Source organism: Pelophylax lessonae (genome assembly GCF_965119305.1).
Source record: "Pelophylax lessonae genome assembly, chromosome: 1".
Lineage (NCBI taxonomy): Eukaryota > Metazoa > Chordata > Amphibia > Anura > Ranidae > Pelophylax > Pelophylax lessonae.
This window is the reverse complement of record NC_138768.1, coordinates 351,792,907-351,810,744: the sequence shown is the minus strand read 5'-3', so window position 1 is coordinate 351,810,744 and position 17,838 is coordinate 351,792,907. Positions and strand designations below refer to the sequence as shown.

Genomic DNA, 17,838 nt, shown 5'->3' with positions numbered 1-17,838 from the left:
GCCTGACCTCACAAATGCTCTTCTGGAAGAATGGTCAAAAATTCCCATAGACAGGCTCCTAAACCTTGTGCACAGCCTTCCCAGAAGAGTTGAAACTTTTATTGCTGCAAAGAGTGGGCAAACTCAATGTTGAACCCTATAGACTTAGACTGGGATTCCATCAACGTTCATGTGCCTGTAAAGGCAGGCATCCCAATAATTTTGGCAATATAGTGTATAAACCTTATTGTGCAATTGTCTCTGGGTCTTTTGAGACAGGTTAAGACATAAAGGAAGGAGTGTGTAAAGGAGGGTATATCTCTCGTGTGTCACTTATAGTTGTAGTGTTCACCCCTGGAGGGGCTACTGAGAATGTGCCTTTGGTCTCCCTTACTAGTATAGAGGCTGCCTGCCACATACACAGTCATATGCACACTGACAATACAGGCTCAGTCTAGAATATGTCTTTTTAGAATTTATTGCTGAATCACTTGAATAGGAGAGCCTTTCCTGGAGGTAATATATCTAGGACTCTATAAGTGCAGTCCCAGTCCATAAAGCATCTTCTGGCACTTACTTCCCTTCCAGCACTTGGACACCCAAGAGTCCACAGGGTCTTTACTCAGAATGTCCCAGGAGCTGTTGACCACCCAGCATTCTTGGGTAGTTCCTCAGTGAGGGAGACAAAAGATCCTTCTCCAGACCAGGACTCCAGGATGATGCCCTCCAGCAAATAATCTTTTAGTAATCTTCTCTAGGCCCTTAGCCCAGCACCTGCACACTTGTCTCACTAGCTGTCTCCCAGGGGAAGCAACCCTAGGAATAATGGAACCTTCCCTGGAGAGGAAAGAACATTCTGGAATGGCACTTCAAACATGTATTACCTCCCCAGCCACCTGCTGGGTTCCTCCTTGAAGGGAATGGTTGTGGCATGATAAATATATTTATACTGGACATCTGACTCTGCCTGCCCTATGTTCTGGAAACTTCTCCCAGAAGCAGGTGGGAGAAATCAAACACCCAGACAGGAAACCCTGACCAAACAAAAAAAAAAAAAAATAGATTCCTGCTCCAATGACTACAGTGAAACCGAAAACTGAACTTAGCCAGCAGCCTAACTATAGGAGGACACTACATCATGAGAAAAAGGAAACCAGATGCAAGTTTGCAGTGCTCGTGAACCTTCAGACAGCAAAATGTTTCTTTAGGCTAGGTTTACAACAGAACTGCATATGTTAATGCATTATGTGTTGATACACATTGCAATACACTGATGTGCATTTTTTTAAAGATTTAATTTAAATGACTTGAATAGCATAATACAGATGAAAGTGCCCAAAGTGCGAAATACAGGACATTTTCGCAATGCACTTCAATGTAGGAATTTGTGTGAACCAGTCCTATTAAAAATAGTGCATTTTCTCCTGCACATGCTTCAAGCTGCTCTAGAAAAAACAGCAAAATACATGCAAACACCTACAAAGAGAGTTAGAAAATTTCAAAAGAGAAGTATGGAGGTTTTTTTTCCTGAATCATACTTACCTAGGTGGGTGCAGCATCAGTCCCTGTGAGTCACATCTCTCTGCTCTCCGGAGCGCTGGGCTGTGGAAGGTGCAGGAGCGTCGGCTCGGGTTCTCATCGGCTTGCTGAGAGGCTGAGCTGGGTGCCAGTCCAGGCATGTGGGCAGATCCCAACCATATAGTCATGATCTTGCCTGGGTGTGGACCGGCTCTGTGACACTGTCTGCTAAAAATGGGTCACAGGAGTGCAGAATGAACTGATCCATGGAAGCTTTGGCTGTACTTTACTTCTCCTTTAATTTGACCCATTGCTTTATCCATGCAGGGCAAAGTAAAATGTTCACTTACCTCCCTATCCTCCTACAAAGCAGCAAATACTCACTATTCCTTTGCTTCCCCACTGCTTTATTCAGTCGTCAATGGCAGACGACTGAAATACCCAATACTTCTGGATAAGAGGAAGCATGTGACTCTCGTTTCCTCTCCCATGTGACAGTGACAGGTTTTCTTGATTGGCACAATGTTGTCACATTTCATGGTAAACATGGCCCTCTGTGAGCTCTTACATATATGTCTGGAATTTACACAGTTTGGACCTACCTTTCTGGCTGCCAGAAGGAGCAATGGAGGAGTTCAGAAATGTGAGTATATGCTGCTGGGGAGGGGAGGTACTAAGTAAGCCTTTTACATTGTTCTGCATGTTCAAAGAAATGGCTACTTTAAACCCCTTGGACCCGCCTCACCTCTCAGCATCCTTCGCCCCTCAAAGGACTGGGAGGTGAGGCGGGGTTTATTATCATGTGACTGCCATAATTGGCTGTCATGGTCACATGATCAGAAAGCTTTCCATTAGCCACTGGTAACTGTGCCAGGAGCACGCAGGGCACATGCTCTCAGCACAGCTGTATTTGCACTAATATGCGGCCGCTCAGTGCCAAAGCCCACCTGCCAAGAGGCCGCATATTTGCGTGCAGCTGGCACCAAGGGGTTAATGCTCAGTCTAAAATATTAACTAAGAACAAAATTACTATAATGAGGTGCTATGGGGTTGATTTACTAAAGGCAACTAGGCTGTTTACTTCACAGCGAGTTGTACTTTGCAAGGGAAATTTCCCCAGATCTTGAGTGAGTGTGGTGAAATATTACTTTGCAAAGAATACCCAATTATGTGCAGGGGAAAAAAGTATTTTTTTTTTCTTGCACGTGATTGGATGATGGAAGTCAGCAGAGTTTCCTCTAATTCACTAAGTTCTGGGGAAAATTCCTTTCCAAAGTACAACTTCCCTTGCAAGATAAACAGTCCATTTGCCTTTAGTAAATCAAAACCTATGAATATTTCCAGCCACAGGAATGACTTGCTTGACATAGGACAGTCAATAATAGGTGTCAAAATCCAGCTACTTAGATCATTGTGACAAGTAATTAGGTGACCTCATTTAATCAGTGTAAGCAGAGATTTTGCACTCTTTCCATGCCTGCATGATTCATGAGAGGGCATGCCACGGCTGCTTGTCAGCAGAAATCTGTTTTTTTAAAATTACTTTTCAGAAAATTGTTTTCTCATCTGTGATTCCTGGGTATACTGCTCCACCGCTAACATCATCTGCATGTCCGTAGCTGTAATGTGATTTAGTTGGTGCATTAAGGGAATGGAATTTAGGCGATTTCATGTAAAACAGCTAATTTGTCAAATAAGCAAGCATTTAACAGCATGCGTCATCATTGGGTCCATTTATCAAAAGCTTTGCTGAAAGCTGATGTAGTCATTGACCACATAGAGCTCAGACATGACAGAGCAAGCAGGAAGCAGTGTTTCCAAAGCAACCATTTGCAATCTACAGTTGCATTTATTTGATTTTAGATTTTACTTTTTCCTTATTCACTACTTATGTTTTGAGATTTACAGTTTTTTTTTTTTTGTTTTTTTTTTATTGTGCTATGCAATGTGCTGGATGTTTCATGACAGGAATATCATATTTTGGGGAATTTTAGAACACTGTACCAAAACTGTAAATGTTTTTGTCAATCTGTGGTCACACTATGGGAAAATAAGTTTTTAACATACTCTTAAAGTGTACGTCAAGCCAAAACATTTTTTCTTATTTGTGGATAGAGCGGGTCAGGTTTTTACAGATATCTGGGACTCTGTTAGAGATTCCCTTCGCTTCCTATCTTGCTGACAATGTTTTAACTGATAAGAAGTGAGGGTAACTCTCCTACAGCAACACAAACAGAATCCAAACTATTTGTAGAAGAGGAATTGAAGGCTAAAACACTGGTTGGATTTTTATTGTCCCTGTTGCAGATTTTCTCTTACTTCAATTCTGCCACATCTGAAAGTTCACCGCTGTCACCAGAACAGACAGAGAGGTTCAAATCCTTTTTCACTCTATCCAAAACTAAAACAAACTTTTTTTGTCTTGACATATACTTTAACAAACTTTAAATGAGGTTTACAACAAGCCAGCACTGACCTCTGTAGTTTCAAACACTGTGGAGTAATTCATTCTTAAAATTCAAAGCAATACCTAAGTCATTCAAGTCATCCTCTGGGACTTCTGCTCTCTATTTACATTACAGGGGGTGGTAACTGGTCAACCACATTCTACTCATCAGTCACAGCAACATGATGGGTAGATTGTGACCCTGCCAGCTCATTACCCCACACGTTGCCTCTTGCACCTCAGAGCAGCGATCAGTCATCTGCTTTGCATGTATGAAACCCAAAGAAGGCATGTCTGCAGGGAACACTTAACATGATAGAACAGGCTTCACAAGCAAATAAGGGCAAAAGGATAAATGACTTTCAGGATGGGAGGGCAGAGGTGAATATTGAGCAAAGTGCCACACCTTAATGTATGATACTTATTTCAGCTCTTTTCACTCTGTACTGTACACTAAAGTGGATTCCTACCCAAAAGGGGAAGCTCCGCTTGTTCGTATCCTTCAATGCCACATTTAGCACATTTTGGGCTGTGTGTGTCTGCTCCTGCTCTCTTCCTTTCTCCCCCACCATCAGTGTGTAGCCGGGTGTGCTGCTGGCTGCTTGTGCCTCTATCCTTTCACTTCCCTATCCTCACCACTGCCGTATTGCTGGAGCGACTCTGTGTAGATCCCCTGCTCTCTCCCCTCCCTCCAGTCAGCAGTGGCTTTGCCCAAACACGAGGAGAGACCAGAACTTTTCCCAGTAAAATGTATGGTGACCAGGGCAGTCTAGTTCGGGGAGCCAGAGAGTACAGACCTGCTATCTGTGGGGTCTGTGCCCATCCACCAGAGAGTGGGAGGATCGGAGCTGAGGACTGCGACACTGAAAGCTCTTCTGCTGTGCTGGGACTCAAAGCTGCAAGGACCCGTTGCTATGTGGGCCTACAGTCAGGGAGAGCTAGGGAGAGTCTGAACACTGGGACTGAGACTTGTGAGAGACCTAATCATAAGGACTGTGACTTCTGGAACAACTGATCGCCAAGCATATGGGACAAGACCTGTAGCATGACAGGAGTGGTGAGTGGAACTACAGAGCCTAATCCCTTATTTCTCAGAGTTAATGCAATAGAGATTGCGCCTCATTCCCATCAGCCCTCCATTGTACACTCGTAAAGGGACAGCTTCACGTGCACCACTCTACAGAAGGGCCCTGACGATTGCCAGCTAATACTGATTATAAAGCGCCAAGTACTTGTAGTCATCTCCAGGGGTACCCCTTGTCAGGAATGCGAACACTCACCTGCTTTTAGGGCTGTATACATAAAGTGCACTGTAGGACATTTTTTTTTTAGTTTAGTTAATGTTGTTATATTGCCCACTGTTTATACCAGCTGAAATTTGGTTTAGCTTTATTGCAGTTAGGTATTTTCCATATTCTATGCCAGTGTTCACCTTAACCATACAGAATCGTTAAACGTGTTCAATTGTCTGTTTACTGATTCATGCAATGTCTAACTTGCCTTGCCATAATATATTATTAATTAATCTACTTAATTGTTTCCTATTTTCTGTGCATTATTATAGAGTGGTAGCATACTATTTTTTAAGTTGCACAGTTGTGTCAGTGGGCAATGGGGACCGAGCAGTTTAAAGAGTTGTGGCAGAACAGAGAACCTATCGCACCAAGCGACCTCTGTGGGGGGGTAGCGCTACAGTATTTTTTGTAAATACATTTTGAGTCATTATTACAAGATTTACCTGAATTTTTGACATGATTTTAACAATGTACTCCAGAATCACTCCAGAAATAAAGAGATTATTCTTCCACTCTACAAGACTCTGGTCCGGCCACATCTGGAGTATGCTGTCCAGTTCTGAGCACCGGTCCTCAGGAAGGATGTGCTGGAACTGGAGAAAGTCCAAAGAAGGGCAACAAAAATAATTAGGGGAATGGAGGACATCAGCTATGAGGAAAGACTACAAGCACTGAACCTTTTCTCTCTGGAGAAGAGACGATTGAGGGGGGATATGATATCAATGTACAAATACTGTACTGGCGACCCTAGCATAAGGAACAAACTATTCAGAGAAAGGAGATACAATAAGACACGTGGCCACTCACTAAAACTTGAGGAAAGGCGGTTTAACCTTAAAGTGCGTAAGGGGTTCTTCACTGTAAGAGCGGTAAGGATGTGGAATTCTCTTCCACAAGCAGTCGTATCAGCGGGGAGCATTGATAGTTTCAAAAAACTATTGGATGGACACCTTAAAGACCACAACATACAGGGGTATACAATGTACAGTTAAAAGCAAACACACACACACATCATAGGTTGAACTGGATGGACTGATGTCTTTTTTCAACCTCACTAACTATGTAACTATGTAACTATGTACTTGCTTGCACTTTCAAATTATAACTGTGTTTCATATACAGAGTTATAAATAATTTTCCTTACAGAGAACTCTTTTTTGCAAATTTCAACCACAGATTCTGTGAGCTCAAACTCACCCTTTCTAGCCCTCAAGCCTGCATCTTCCAATAGGTCTCCTAATGAAATGGGTTGTAAGCTCACAAAAGCAATACTATTGGCACTCAATGAAAGTCTAATTTGTAAATAACAGTGATCCATAAGGTACAATATACCTCCAGTCCTGAGATTTAACTATTTTGACTTCTTCAACCCAAATGTATTATATCTCCATAGTTAAGTGATGCTGTGGCCCTAATTGATCCTTACAGTTGCAACAGTAAAGCATCCCTGTCTCATTTCAGCATGTTATGCACTTCCTTGGTTTTCTCAATTAAAAAGTAAACATTACAAAAAATTATTTATTCTACCTTCTAATCCCTAGGCATTGCAGACAAGGGACTACAATGGATTATTCCATAGGGGAATTTATTCCTGTGTGTTTAGTCTTACTTGTGCCTGTGATTATTTTTAAAGATGGTAATTTACATAACGCGTCTGTTCAATTTACAGGCAAGTAGAAAACAAAGGGCTGTCTGTTTTTTTTTTGTTTTTTTTTAAGTGAAAGATTTTGAGTACATCAGAGTTTATCCATATTTGAAGGATTGAATGGTACACCACAAGTTAAGTTAAGAAACCAGTCAACAGTTAGCGAGACAGAGTGTTTTTTTTTTTTTTCTTACGATAGCTTTGGTTTTGGAATTGATTTTACAAATTTTCCTAAACATATATTAAAATACATGAAGTAGAACCTTTTTGTAGTATTGCTTTAAAAATCTGGACCATAGTTATGCCATTTGATCACCCCATGTAATGATCTTTATTCTATCAGGACATGGTGTCCTTTGTACAGGAACACTAAAAATATATGGCGGAGAAAGGAGATAATGCTAACTGTAAGGCAATGTTCACATCTGAGCTTTTTTCAGCTCATAAAACGCTCATCTCTGAAGTCTCAAAATGCACAAACAAAATCCCCTTAATTTCAATGGCCCCTGTTCACATCTGAGCGTTTTGTCGCCTGAAGCAAAACGCCTGAAGCTCAAAAAAGTACATGAGCTTCTTTTTTGGCAGATTACAAGCGTTTTTGATAGATGTTAATGCCTTCCTATAAACACCGCCAAAAAATGCCTGAAAAACGCTCAAAAAAATGCCTGAAAATGATACACTCAGGTGTGAATGGAGCCTAAAGCTTCCTACAGCCATGAGATATAATTCATAAGACCAAACCTCTGTTTGATTTTTCTGTATGATATTGACATAAAGAAGCACAACCTTTTAGGCCAGGGACACATTTTTATGCACAGAACAGAAAACACCCTCATCCTAGACCAGTGATGGTGAACCTTCGCACCCCAGTTTTGAAACTACATTTCCCATGACGCTCATGCACTCTGCATTGTAGTTGAGAATCATGGGAAATGTAGTTCCAAAACATCTTGGGTGCCAAGGTTCACCATCACTGTCCTAGACCTAGAGCAGGGATCCTCAAACTACGGCCCTCCAGCTGTTGCAAAACTACACATCCCATGAGGCATTGTAAAACTCTGACATTCACAGAAATGACTGGGCATGATGGGAGCTGTAGTTCCTGGACAGCTGGAGGGCCATAGATTGAAGACCCCTGACCTAGAGGAACAAAAGTGATCATCTAGAAAAATCCATTTCAGACAAAGCACTGTGTGACAATCATTTTGTTTGCCTGCAAGAAATATAATTTCTAATACGTTAGCTGGAAATAAAGGCAACAATTGCTACAACACCTTGGGGAGTGCAAAATCTGGTGCAGCTCTGCATAGAAACCAATCTTTTTCCAGTTTTTTTTTTGTCAAAGCCAAATTGAACAAGCTGAAGTTGGGAGCTGATTCATTAGTATGCATAGCTGCACTAGATTTTACACTCTCCAGTTTTAGTAAATCAACCTCTCTTTTTGCTGTGCTATAACACACAGAAAAGGAGTGCAGAACCAAAAGTGTAATTTTACTGTATTTACATAGTTTCCATACACATTATATATATATATATATATATAAAAGAATGTCCATGGAGTATTTTTTTTAAGAATGCCATAGAAAAAAAAAGTATTTTTCTCCAAAAACAGTATTCATTTCCAATTAAAATAGGTCAATATGCAGGTATCCCAGAGCAACCACGATCATTCAAAAAATCAGCATGACATTTTTTATTGTACTGACTGTTAACAACTGATTAGAATTGAACTTTAACAGCTAAATACACTATCGAAATGCATTTAGATAGTTTTTTTAAGGAAGCTTTATCTGCCAAAGGCTTTGTATTTTTGTCCTTTAAGCACTATGATTTTAACAGCCCTTTCAAGCAACACAGCCAGAATGGTGACTTGACTTTTTTCTACTCCAGTTTAAGCAACACAGTTAGGTCACCTCCTTGCTTTCTCTTTTTTGATTTCTTCCCCTGTCCTACTGTCAGCACAAATGCATGCAAGCCACCTGAATGATACTGCCTTTACCATACAGGACATGACAAAGGCTAAAATCACAAAAAATCAAAACACATTTAAAATTTACAACACTGTGCAAAAATCATAGGCAGGTGTGTATCAATTGACACAATGGAAAATAAATGAACAGAGGATAAATCCAAATCAAATTAATATTTGATGTGACCATTCTTTGTCTTCAAAACAGCATCAGTTCTTCAATTTTTCTACATACACTTGCACACAGTTTTTGAAGGAACTCGGCAGGAAGGTTGTTACAAACATCTTCGAGAACTAACCAAAAATCTTCTGTAGACATAGGCTCCCTCAAATCCTTCTGTCTCTTCATGTAATCCCAGACAGACTCGATGCTGTTCAGATCAGGGCTCTGTGGGGGCCAAACCATCACTTCTAGGGCTCCTTATTCTTCTTTACATTGAAGATAGTTCTTAAAGACATTGGCTGAATGTTTGGGATCTTTGTCCTGCTGCAGAATAAATTTGGGGCCAATCACATGCCTCCCTGATGGTATTACCTCATGGATAAGTATCTGTCTGTGTTTCTCAGAATTGAGAAAATCTCCAGGTCCATTTGCAGAATTGCAGCCCCAAACTTGCAAGGATCCTCCACCATGCTTCATTGTTGCCTGCAGACACTCAATTATTGTACCAGCCCTTAAGTGAACAAACTGCCTTCTGCTACAGCCAAATATTTCAAACTTTGACTCATCAGTCAAATTTTGGTCATTTTCTGCACCCCGTTTTCTGTTTTTGTGCATAGTTGAGTCACTTAGCCTTGTTTCCATGTCCTATGCATGAAAACATAGGAACTGGGGAAATTCTACTTTATTATTCATCACATACAAACAAGACATAACCCATGCGCCTTTTTAATAAACCAACAAGACATCATAGCTGCAACAAATGCCTGGATGATATTTGTGTTATAAATAGTAAAACCAGAGCTGTTGTAGTGGCAGGCTGTATTACACACCTTTTGGCCTTCAGCAAAAGAATACAGTGCACTTGTCAATATGACTATCAATCTTTGACTGGATTTGTGACCTAGGTATATGTTCATATAGTGGCTTGCCAACTTAGTCCAAGGCTATGTTGAGCATGTTTACTAATTAGACCTGCTGGAAGTTATCCCATTATTTGCCAGTGTGATGAATTATCATGAAGTCATAGAACTTGTTTTTTTCTTCTAGGTCCCTCCTCTGTGATTAGTAATGATGATGACTCAGCCAGTCCACTGCACCATATTTCCAATGGTAGTAACACACCATCTTCTTCAGAAGGAGGCCCTGATGCTGTAATCATTGGTATGACAAAGATCCCCGTCATTGAAAATCCCCAGTACTTTGGAATCACCAATAGCCATCTTAAACCTGACACATGTAAGTAACAGTGTTTTCCTATTTAAACCTTCTTTCATTGAAGTGGTTCTATGCATAGATGCATTTGACATAATCACTGGTATATATGTGACATTTTCACTGGTGTTTTCCCATTATGCAATACCCTGATTTATGGTTTGAAACATATACAGAGTCAGACAGCAAGCAACCTCTTCACTTCCAGGCCAAATGACATCAAGAGGAAATAGGGGAAATTTTCTTCATTTCTCAAGCTGGCTATAGATGGGTAGAATTTCAAACAAAAATTCTTAGGAAAAGAATGTACTAAGAACGTTTTTTCGTCATTTTAATCATTAATGGGTGAAATCGGCATTCGTTTTTGACTACAGAGAATAGGAAATTTAAAGGAGCAGGACGGAACTAATTTCTAGCAGTGTATATGGTTTTTGTTTGGTAAAGTCCATTCATTCTAACATTAAATGATAAAAGCAAACAAAATCTTTTAAGTGAGATTTGAATGTTTTGGGAATTTTCGTACACATTTTTCTAAGACTTTTCCAAAGGATTTGAATTCAATATTTTACCCATCTATGGTCAGCTTCGATGTTTGTCAGTCAGAGAGTGAAGGGAGGACTCAATGTGGATATTACAAAACAGGAACACAAGCTGAAGAGAGCTCTTGTGCAACTGCACAGTCTGCATATATAATTTGCCCACCCCTGGTCCCATCAGGGAAATTTAAAGGTCAACTTAACTTGCACCAGGAGATTTGATCACGTCTTCCATTCTTAAAGACTTCAGCAGTTAGATTAGCAGTTAGAAAGATGTTAGATTTACAAACAACTTTGTAGCGTGAGGGCCCACCTGATTGGAGATACAGTGCCTTGCGAAAGTATTGGGCCCCCTTGAACTTTGCGACCTTTTGCCACATTTCAGGCTTCAAACATAAAGATATAAAACTGTAATTTTTTGTGAAGAATCAACAACAAGTGGGACACAATCATGAAGTGCAACAAAATTTATTGGATATTTCAAACTTTGTTAACAAATAAAAAAACTGCAAAATTGGGCGTGCAAAATTATTCAGCCCCTTTACTTTCAGTGCAGCAAACTCTCTCCAGAAGTTCAGTGAGGATCTCTGAATGATCCAATGTTGACCTAAATGACTAATGATGATAAATAGAATCCACCTGTGTGTAATCAAATCTCTGTATAAATGCACCTGTGTTAGTCTCAGAGGTCCGTTTAAAGCGCAGAGAGCATCATGAAGAACAAGGAACACACCAGGCAGGTCTGAGATACTGTTGTGGAGAAGTTTAAAGCCGGATTTGGATACAAAAAGATTAACCAAGCTTTAAACATCCCAAGGAGCACTGTGCAAGCGATAATATTGAAATGGAAGGAGTATCAGACCACTGCAAATCTATGACGACCTGGCCGTCCCTCTAAACTTTCAGCTCATACAAGGAGAAGACTGATCAGAGATGCAGCCAAGAGGCCCATGATCACTCTGGATGAACTGCAGAGATCTACAGCTGAGGTGGGAGACTCTGTCCATAGGACAACAATCAGTCATATACTGCACAAATCTGGCCTTTATGGAAGAGTGGCAAGAAGAAAGCCATTTCTTAAAGATATCCATAAAAAGTGTAGTTTAAAGTTTGCCACAAGCCACCTGGGAGACACACCAAACATGTGGAAGAAGGTGCTCTGGTCAGATGAAACCAAAATCGAACTTTTTGGCAACAATGCAAAATATTATGTTTGGCGTAAAAGCAACACAGCTCATGAACACACCATCCCCACTGTCAAACATGGTGGTGGCAGCATCGTGGTTTGGGCCTGCTTTTCTTCAGCAGGGACAGGGAAGATGGTTAAAATTGATGGGAAGATGGATGGAGCCAAATACAGGACCATTCTGGAAGAAAACCTGATTTAGTCTGCAAAAGACCTGAGACTGGGAAGGAGATTTGTCTTCCAACAAGACAATGATCCAAAACATAAAGCAAAATCTACATTGGAATGGTTCACAAATAAACATATCCAGGTGTTAGAATGGCCAAGTCAAAGTCCAGACTTGTATCCAATCGAAAATCTGTGGAAAGAACTGAAAACTGCTGTTCACAAACGCTCTCCATCCAACCTCACTGAGCTTGAGCTGTTTTGCAAGGAGGAATTGGCAAAAATGTCAGTCTCTCGATGTGCAAAACTGACAGAGACATACCCCAAGCGACTTACAGCTGTAATCGCAGCAAAAGGTGGCGCTACAATGTATTAACTTAAGGGGGCTGAATAATTTTGCACGCCCAATTTTTTAGTTTTTTTATTTGTTAAAAAAGTTTGAAATATCCAATAAATTTCGTTCCACTGCCTGAAATGTGGCAAAAGGTCGCAAAGTTCAACGGGGCCGAATACTTTCGCAAGGCACTGTACATTTAATGGACTGTTTAGGTTGGTTTCCATGCTATACAAATGCTAGTATAACTAAATTAGATTGTGCAGAGATTCTTTAATCAGAATGTGTGTGTTAAAACATCATCGCTTTGTAAAAGCTGTGGCTGGGAGGCAGAACTATGATTTCTGATGCTGAAGTTGCTTTCTTATAATTGGTTTAGTGACATTACATATACTTTTATGTAATACAGATAACAGATTTCAATTGTGATTTTATTTCCAGAATATATAAGAAAAATCTTTCAAAATGAAAAAAAAAAAGGTTATTTTCTTATTGATAATTTTATTGCTTATATCTTTGGTTGCAGTCTGTACATCAGAGCCAAGAATGACATTTATGAGATTAATATATTTTGTAAAATATATGATGGCAGGGTTAATGAGTTTTGGCATCCGCTGAAATCATTATTCTTTTTGGGTTTTTTTCTCAAACCTTTTAGAGAGTTGCAACACATGCTATAAAGATTTATCTGTGCATAAAAAATATACCAGACAGATTTACTACCCAAAAGACTTCCTATGTAATAACAGATAGTCACCAAGTGAAATGTTTCAGTGATCTGTCGTTAGGCCATTATATGCCAACCATATATTCCTAATCACAGGCAAATTAATAGCTTTCAGATTTCTCTTTACAAATGCAGGAAGTTTAAGTGATCCACAGTGATTATAGGCAGAACTTTTTCTGCTATTTCTGTTCCAAGCTATACTATACTATTATTCTTTACTGGTAATGCAATTATCAGCAGACCACAGGCAACTTTAGTGATGTCAACACTGTTGATCACTATGAATAATATTGCCAAGTGCAATTTGAAAACATAGAGTTCAGATACTGTAGAATGCCGGCAAAGTAGCAGTATGATTAAAAGACCTTTAGAAGTGCCGAAATGCCCGCTTACAAAACGCTACTTATGAAATATAAACTTGTTATGCATTGCTCTGGCCTGACTAATTATAAGTATTCGGCCTTCTCATGTGTCCTTGATTAATCAAATCATTGGAATAACAAAACCACTTGCCTATAAAGTTCAGTACTGTCAAACATTTGGTAATAATTATAAAAGCTACGGAAATGATATATACATGAACATCAGATGTTATATAATGATATACTAAAAGACTAAATTGGAGATTAAAGCAAACTAGTCACACCTGAAAAGCTATAACAGTCAACAGCAAGTGTTTGCACATACGTAGCTCTGTTAAGCCTCGTACACACGCACCGATTGTTGGCCGACCGATCGGCCGTCTTTTGTCCAGTGTTGTTGTGTTGGTTGAAATGTGCTCTAGACTGCACACTAATTTTGTCGGCCAACAACAACCAACTGCAGAAGTGATGTCATGTGCTGGTTTACTTTCCCTGTGTTTTTTCTTCTCTGAGCATGCCCAGTCTTGATCATCACATTTTTGTCGGCCGAAATCTGTACTGACTGAGGAACAATCGGCCGTTCTGCTGACGGGTAACAAAAAATTTATAGCATGCACACCAGATTTTGTTCGGCCGAAAAGTCGCAGTCGGTTGTCAGAAGCATCATACTAACAAGCCGACAATCGGCCGATCGGACGTTGGCCGAAAATTTACGGCCAACAATCGGTGCGTGTGTACGGGGCTTTATATTGAAACGCCTCCCTGCTGCACCTTACAAGAGCCACAAACTTGGCCTCCAGATCCAGGGTTGCTGAAGGTTACACTCACTACTGCTGTATGATATTATCATTTTTATTATCATTATTATGGATTTATATAGCGCCAACATTTTATGCAGCAGTTTACAAAAAAAAAAGGAGACAGAACAATTGCAATGAAATTCAATCCAAAAGCACTGTGGGCCTCTGTTTATGGAGCTTACAGTCTATAAGGGATGCACATATCACATGCAACGTGGGTCTCTTTTATTTACAGTTCCATTGCATTGGAAGCAGCATCACGTGTCAAAGTTTTGACTTTGTAGACAATCTAAATTTACATAATCCGATGGTGCCTGGTTTTAAAATCACTACTTACATTTTTAACTTTTCCCGTCATTGTTATACTTTAAAGTGTATCTAAAGCCAAGATTTTTTGGTTTGGATAGCGTAGGGAAGTGCTAGAACATCTATCAGATTTTTTAAATTGCAGGTCCAATTTTTATCAATTCCCCTTCTCTATTTGTCCTGGTGATTATTTTCTTTAGGACAGAAAGAGAATAAAAATGCTAAATTTTAAGTTGTCACTGAAACAGGAAAAGTGGCTAAATTTTCCAACAGTTACACTTTTTCTAATGATAACTGTCCAAAATAGGATTTTCCTAAAGAGTTTGTCTTCCTTTTGTCTTGAGAACCAAAGTGAAAGAAAATCTCCCCAATAGGGCACTGAGACAGCAAAGAAAAAAAACCCCACAGGGGTTTTAACCTTATAGTTAAAATGTTCATTCAGTTTACCCTAAAGAGTAATGATGGGCAAATAAAAAAAAAAATAAAAAAAATTGCATATAGGATGCAGTTTGTCATACCAGAGCAGTTTTTATTTTATTTTTTGACCCCCCCCCCCCCGTTTATTACCTGTTGATTCTTCCAATAGATATTTTAATTTTCTACCTCCTATAACAAGACAAGCTAAGCTGTCCAGCAGTAACAGATAGAGGGTTGGAACAAACCCATTTTTAACAGGCCAATCTATCAAGCAAACTTTTTGGTTACATGGCTTGGGACAAACCATTGACTTCTAACAAGAGTCAGCTTTTATTTATATGGTCAAAACCTGTTTTCCAAAAGAAATCAACAAACACTGTTGCTGCATCTGCTTAAAAAGTGTTAGCTTGAGTTGGGCTATAATTTAGTTATCATTTACCTAAATTCCTTTTTTTAAACTATGTGGTTTATTTACTAAGGCTAGAGAGTGCAAATCAGCCACACTTCTGCATAGAAACAAATCAGCTTCTAGGTATTGCCAAAGCTTAACCACTTGTCGACCGTGCCATAGCTGAATGACGGCTACAGTGCGTCATTGTACCGCCCTCCCAGAATCGCGCTTCCCCCTGGGGTGCGCACATGGAAGTGTCCGTGCTCGGACCCGGCGCATCATGGATTGTGGTAAAGGGCCAATGACAGCAGGCCTTTGATCATGTCCGGTTCAGTTCTCTCCTCTCCTCGCACGCCGTACACAGCGATCCGTACAGCCTGCAAGCAGAGGAGGGAGACTGCAGCACCACTCACCCCTGCCTCATCCATGCCTCAATTATGCCTCAATTATACCTCAATCATGCCTCAACTATGGCCATCCTGGCCTCAATCATGCCCATCCATGCCTCAATCATGCCCATCCATGCCTAAATCATGCCAATTCATGCCTTAATCATGCCAATCTGTGCCTCAATTATGCCTCATTTATGCCCATCTGTGCCATTTCCATGCCTCATCCTTGCCATTTCCATGCCTCATCTGTGCACACCCATGCCACATAAGTGCTCATCCGTGGCTCATCTGTGCCACATCCTTGCCACATCAATGCCCATCCGTGCCACATCAGTGCTCATCCATACCACATCAGTGCTTATCCATGCCACATCAGTGCTCATCCATGCAACATCAGTGCTACTACAGTGCTTATCAGTGCCCTACAGTGCCTCACAAAAGTCTAATGGGTAGTCAGGAAATTAGATTTGTAATTTTATGTCCCTAGAGCACCTAACGGTGCTCCCTGAATGTTGGGCCTCTGTATGTGGCTAGGCTGTGTAAAAGTCCCACACATGTGCTATCGCCATACTCAGGAGGAGTAGCAGAATGTATTTTGGGTTGTAATTTTTGCTATGTACACGCTATGTGTTAGAAATATATTATAAATGGACAACTTTGTGTAAAAAAAAAAAAAAAAAAATTTATTATTAAAGTTTTTTTTTATTCATTTTTGTTCCACATTTTCCAAAAACTTGGGGGAAAAAAATGACATGTTCAAAAGACTCATTATGCAGTGTTTGCTTTCCAAAATGGGGTCATTTTGTGGAGGTTTCCATTGTCCTGGTGCTCCAGGGCCTTCAAATTTGTGATTAGTTGTAATGAAATTATATGTGTAATTTTGGATGTTGGGCCTCTGTATGTGGCCAGGCTGTGTAAAAGTCTCACACATGTGGTATCGCCATACTCAGGAGGAGTAGCAGAATGTATTTTGGAGTGTAGTTGCAATACAGTGTGTGAGAAATAACTTGGTAATATGACAATTGCAAAAACAAAAATCTTCATTTTACAAAAAATTACAACTTCAAAAACTCACCATGTCTCTTTCCAAAAAGGGGTAATTTTGGGGGTATTTGTACTTTCCTAGCTTGTTAGTGTCTCAAGGAATGAGATAGGCCGTCAGTACATCAGGTGTGATCAATTTTCAATGATTGGTTTTGGCACCATAGCTTGTAGACTCTAAAATATTCACAAGTACCAAATAATATATTCTTTTTTGGGGTTATATTTACCAAAGATATGTTCAGTATAACTTTTGGCCAAAATTTATGAAGAAAAATTACTAAATTTGCAACATTTTAAAACTGAAATGAAGAAAAATGCATTTTATTACATAGTTTTCAGTTTTCTTCATTTATAGCAAAAAAAAAAAAAAAAACCCAATGATGATTAAATACCACCAAAAGAAAGCTTTTTTTGTGTGAGAAAAGGGACAAAAATTTCATATGGGTACAGTGTTGCATGACTGAGTAATTGTCATTCAAAATGTGAGAGCACTGAAAGCTGAAAATTGGTCTGGTTAGGAAGGGGTTTTATATGCCCAGTGGGTAAGTGGTTATTGGACAAGCTAAGGTTAGAAGCTGATTGGTTTCTCTGCAGAAGTTTGACTGATTTTGCACTCTCTAGCTTTAGTAAATAAGCCCCTATGTGCCTATCTAAAACTGCTCTATCTGTAGGGTGACAATGCTGCTGTGCCATTTTACTTTAGGGTGTACTGTGTTGTCACCTTATTGAAAAAGTGGAAAAACACCCTCTCTCTTCCCCTGTTAGAGGGTACTTATGAAGGGATGTGGCTTTTACTCATCTATGCCATATACAGATCTGAATTGGAAGGGCAGAAAGTGCGTTTCCACTTACAGAAAATATATTTTTTCCAAAAGCAATATAATAGAGATCTATAAAGGGAAAATAAGATGGAAGATATATATATATATTGGACTTAAATTTTCATTTTTG

General features: G+C 39.8%; 1 protein-coding gene across 3 annotated transcripts in view; it reads left to right on the top strand.

Moving 5' to 3' along the window:
• The window catches only part of NTRK2 (neurotrophic receptor tyrosine kinase 2), a 305,915-nt gene that overhangs the window by 207,576 nt on the left and 80,501 nt on the right, over positions 1-17,838 (top strand). For all 3 annotated transcript variants that reach the window (XM_082261136.1, XM_082261135.1, XM_082261134.1), the window contains one exon: positions 10,063-10,251. In XM_082261136.1, coding sequence (XP_082117262.1) covers positions 10,063-10,251 — 189 coding nt within the window. The remainder of the gene's footprint in view (positions 1-10,062; positions 10,252-17,838) is intronic.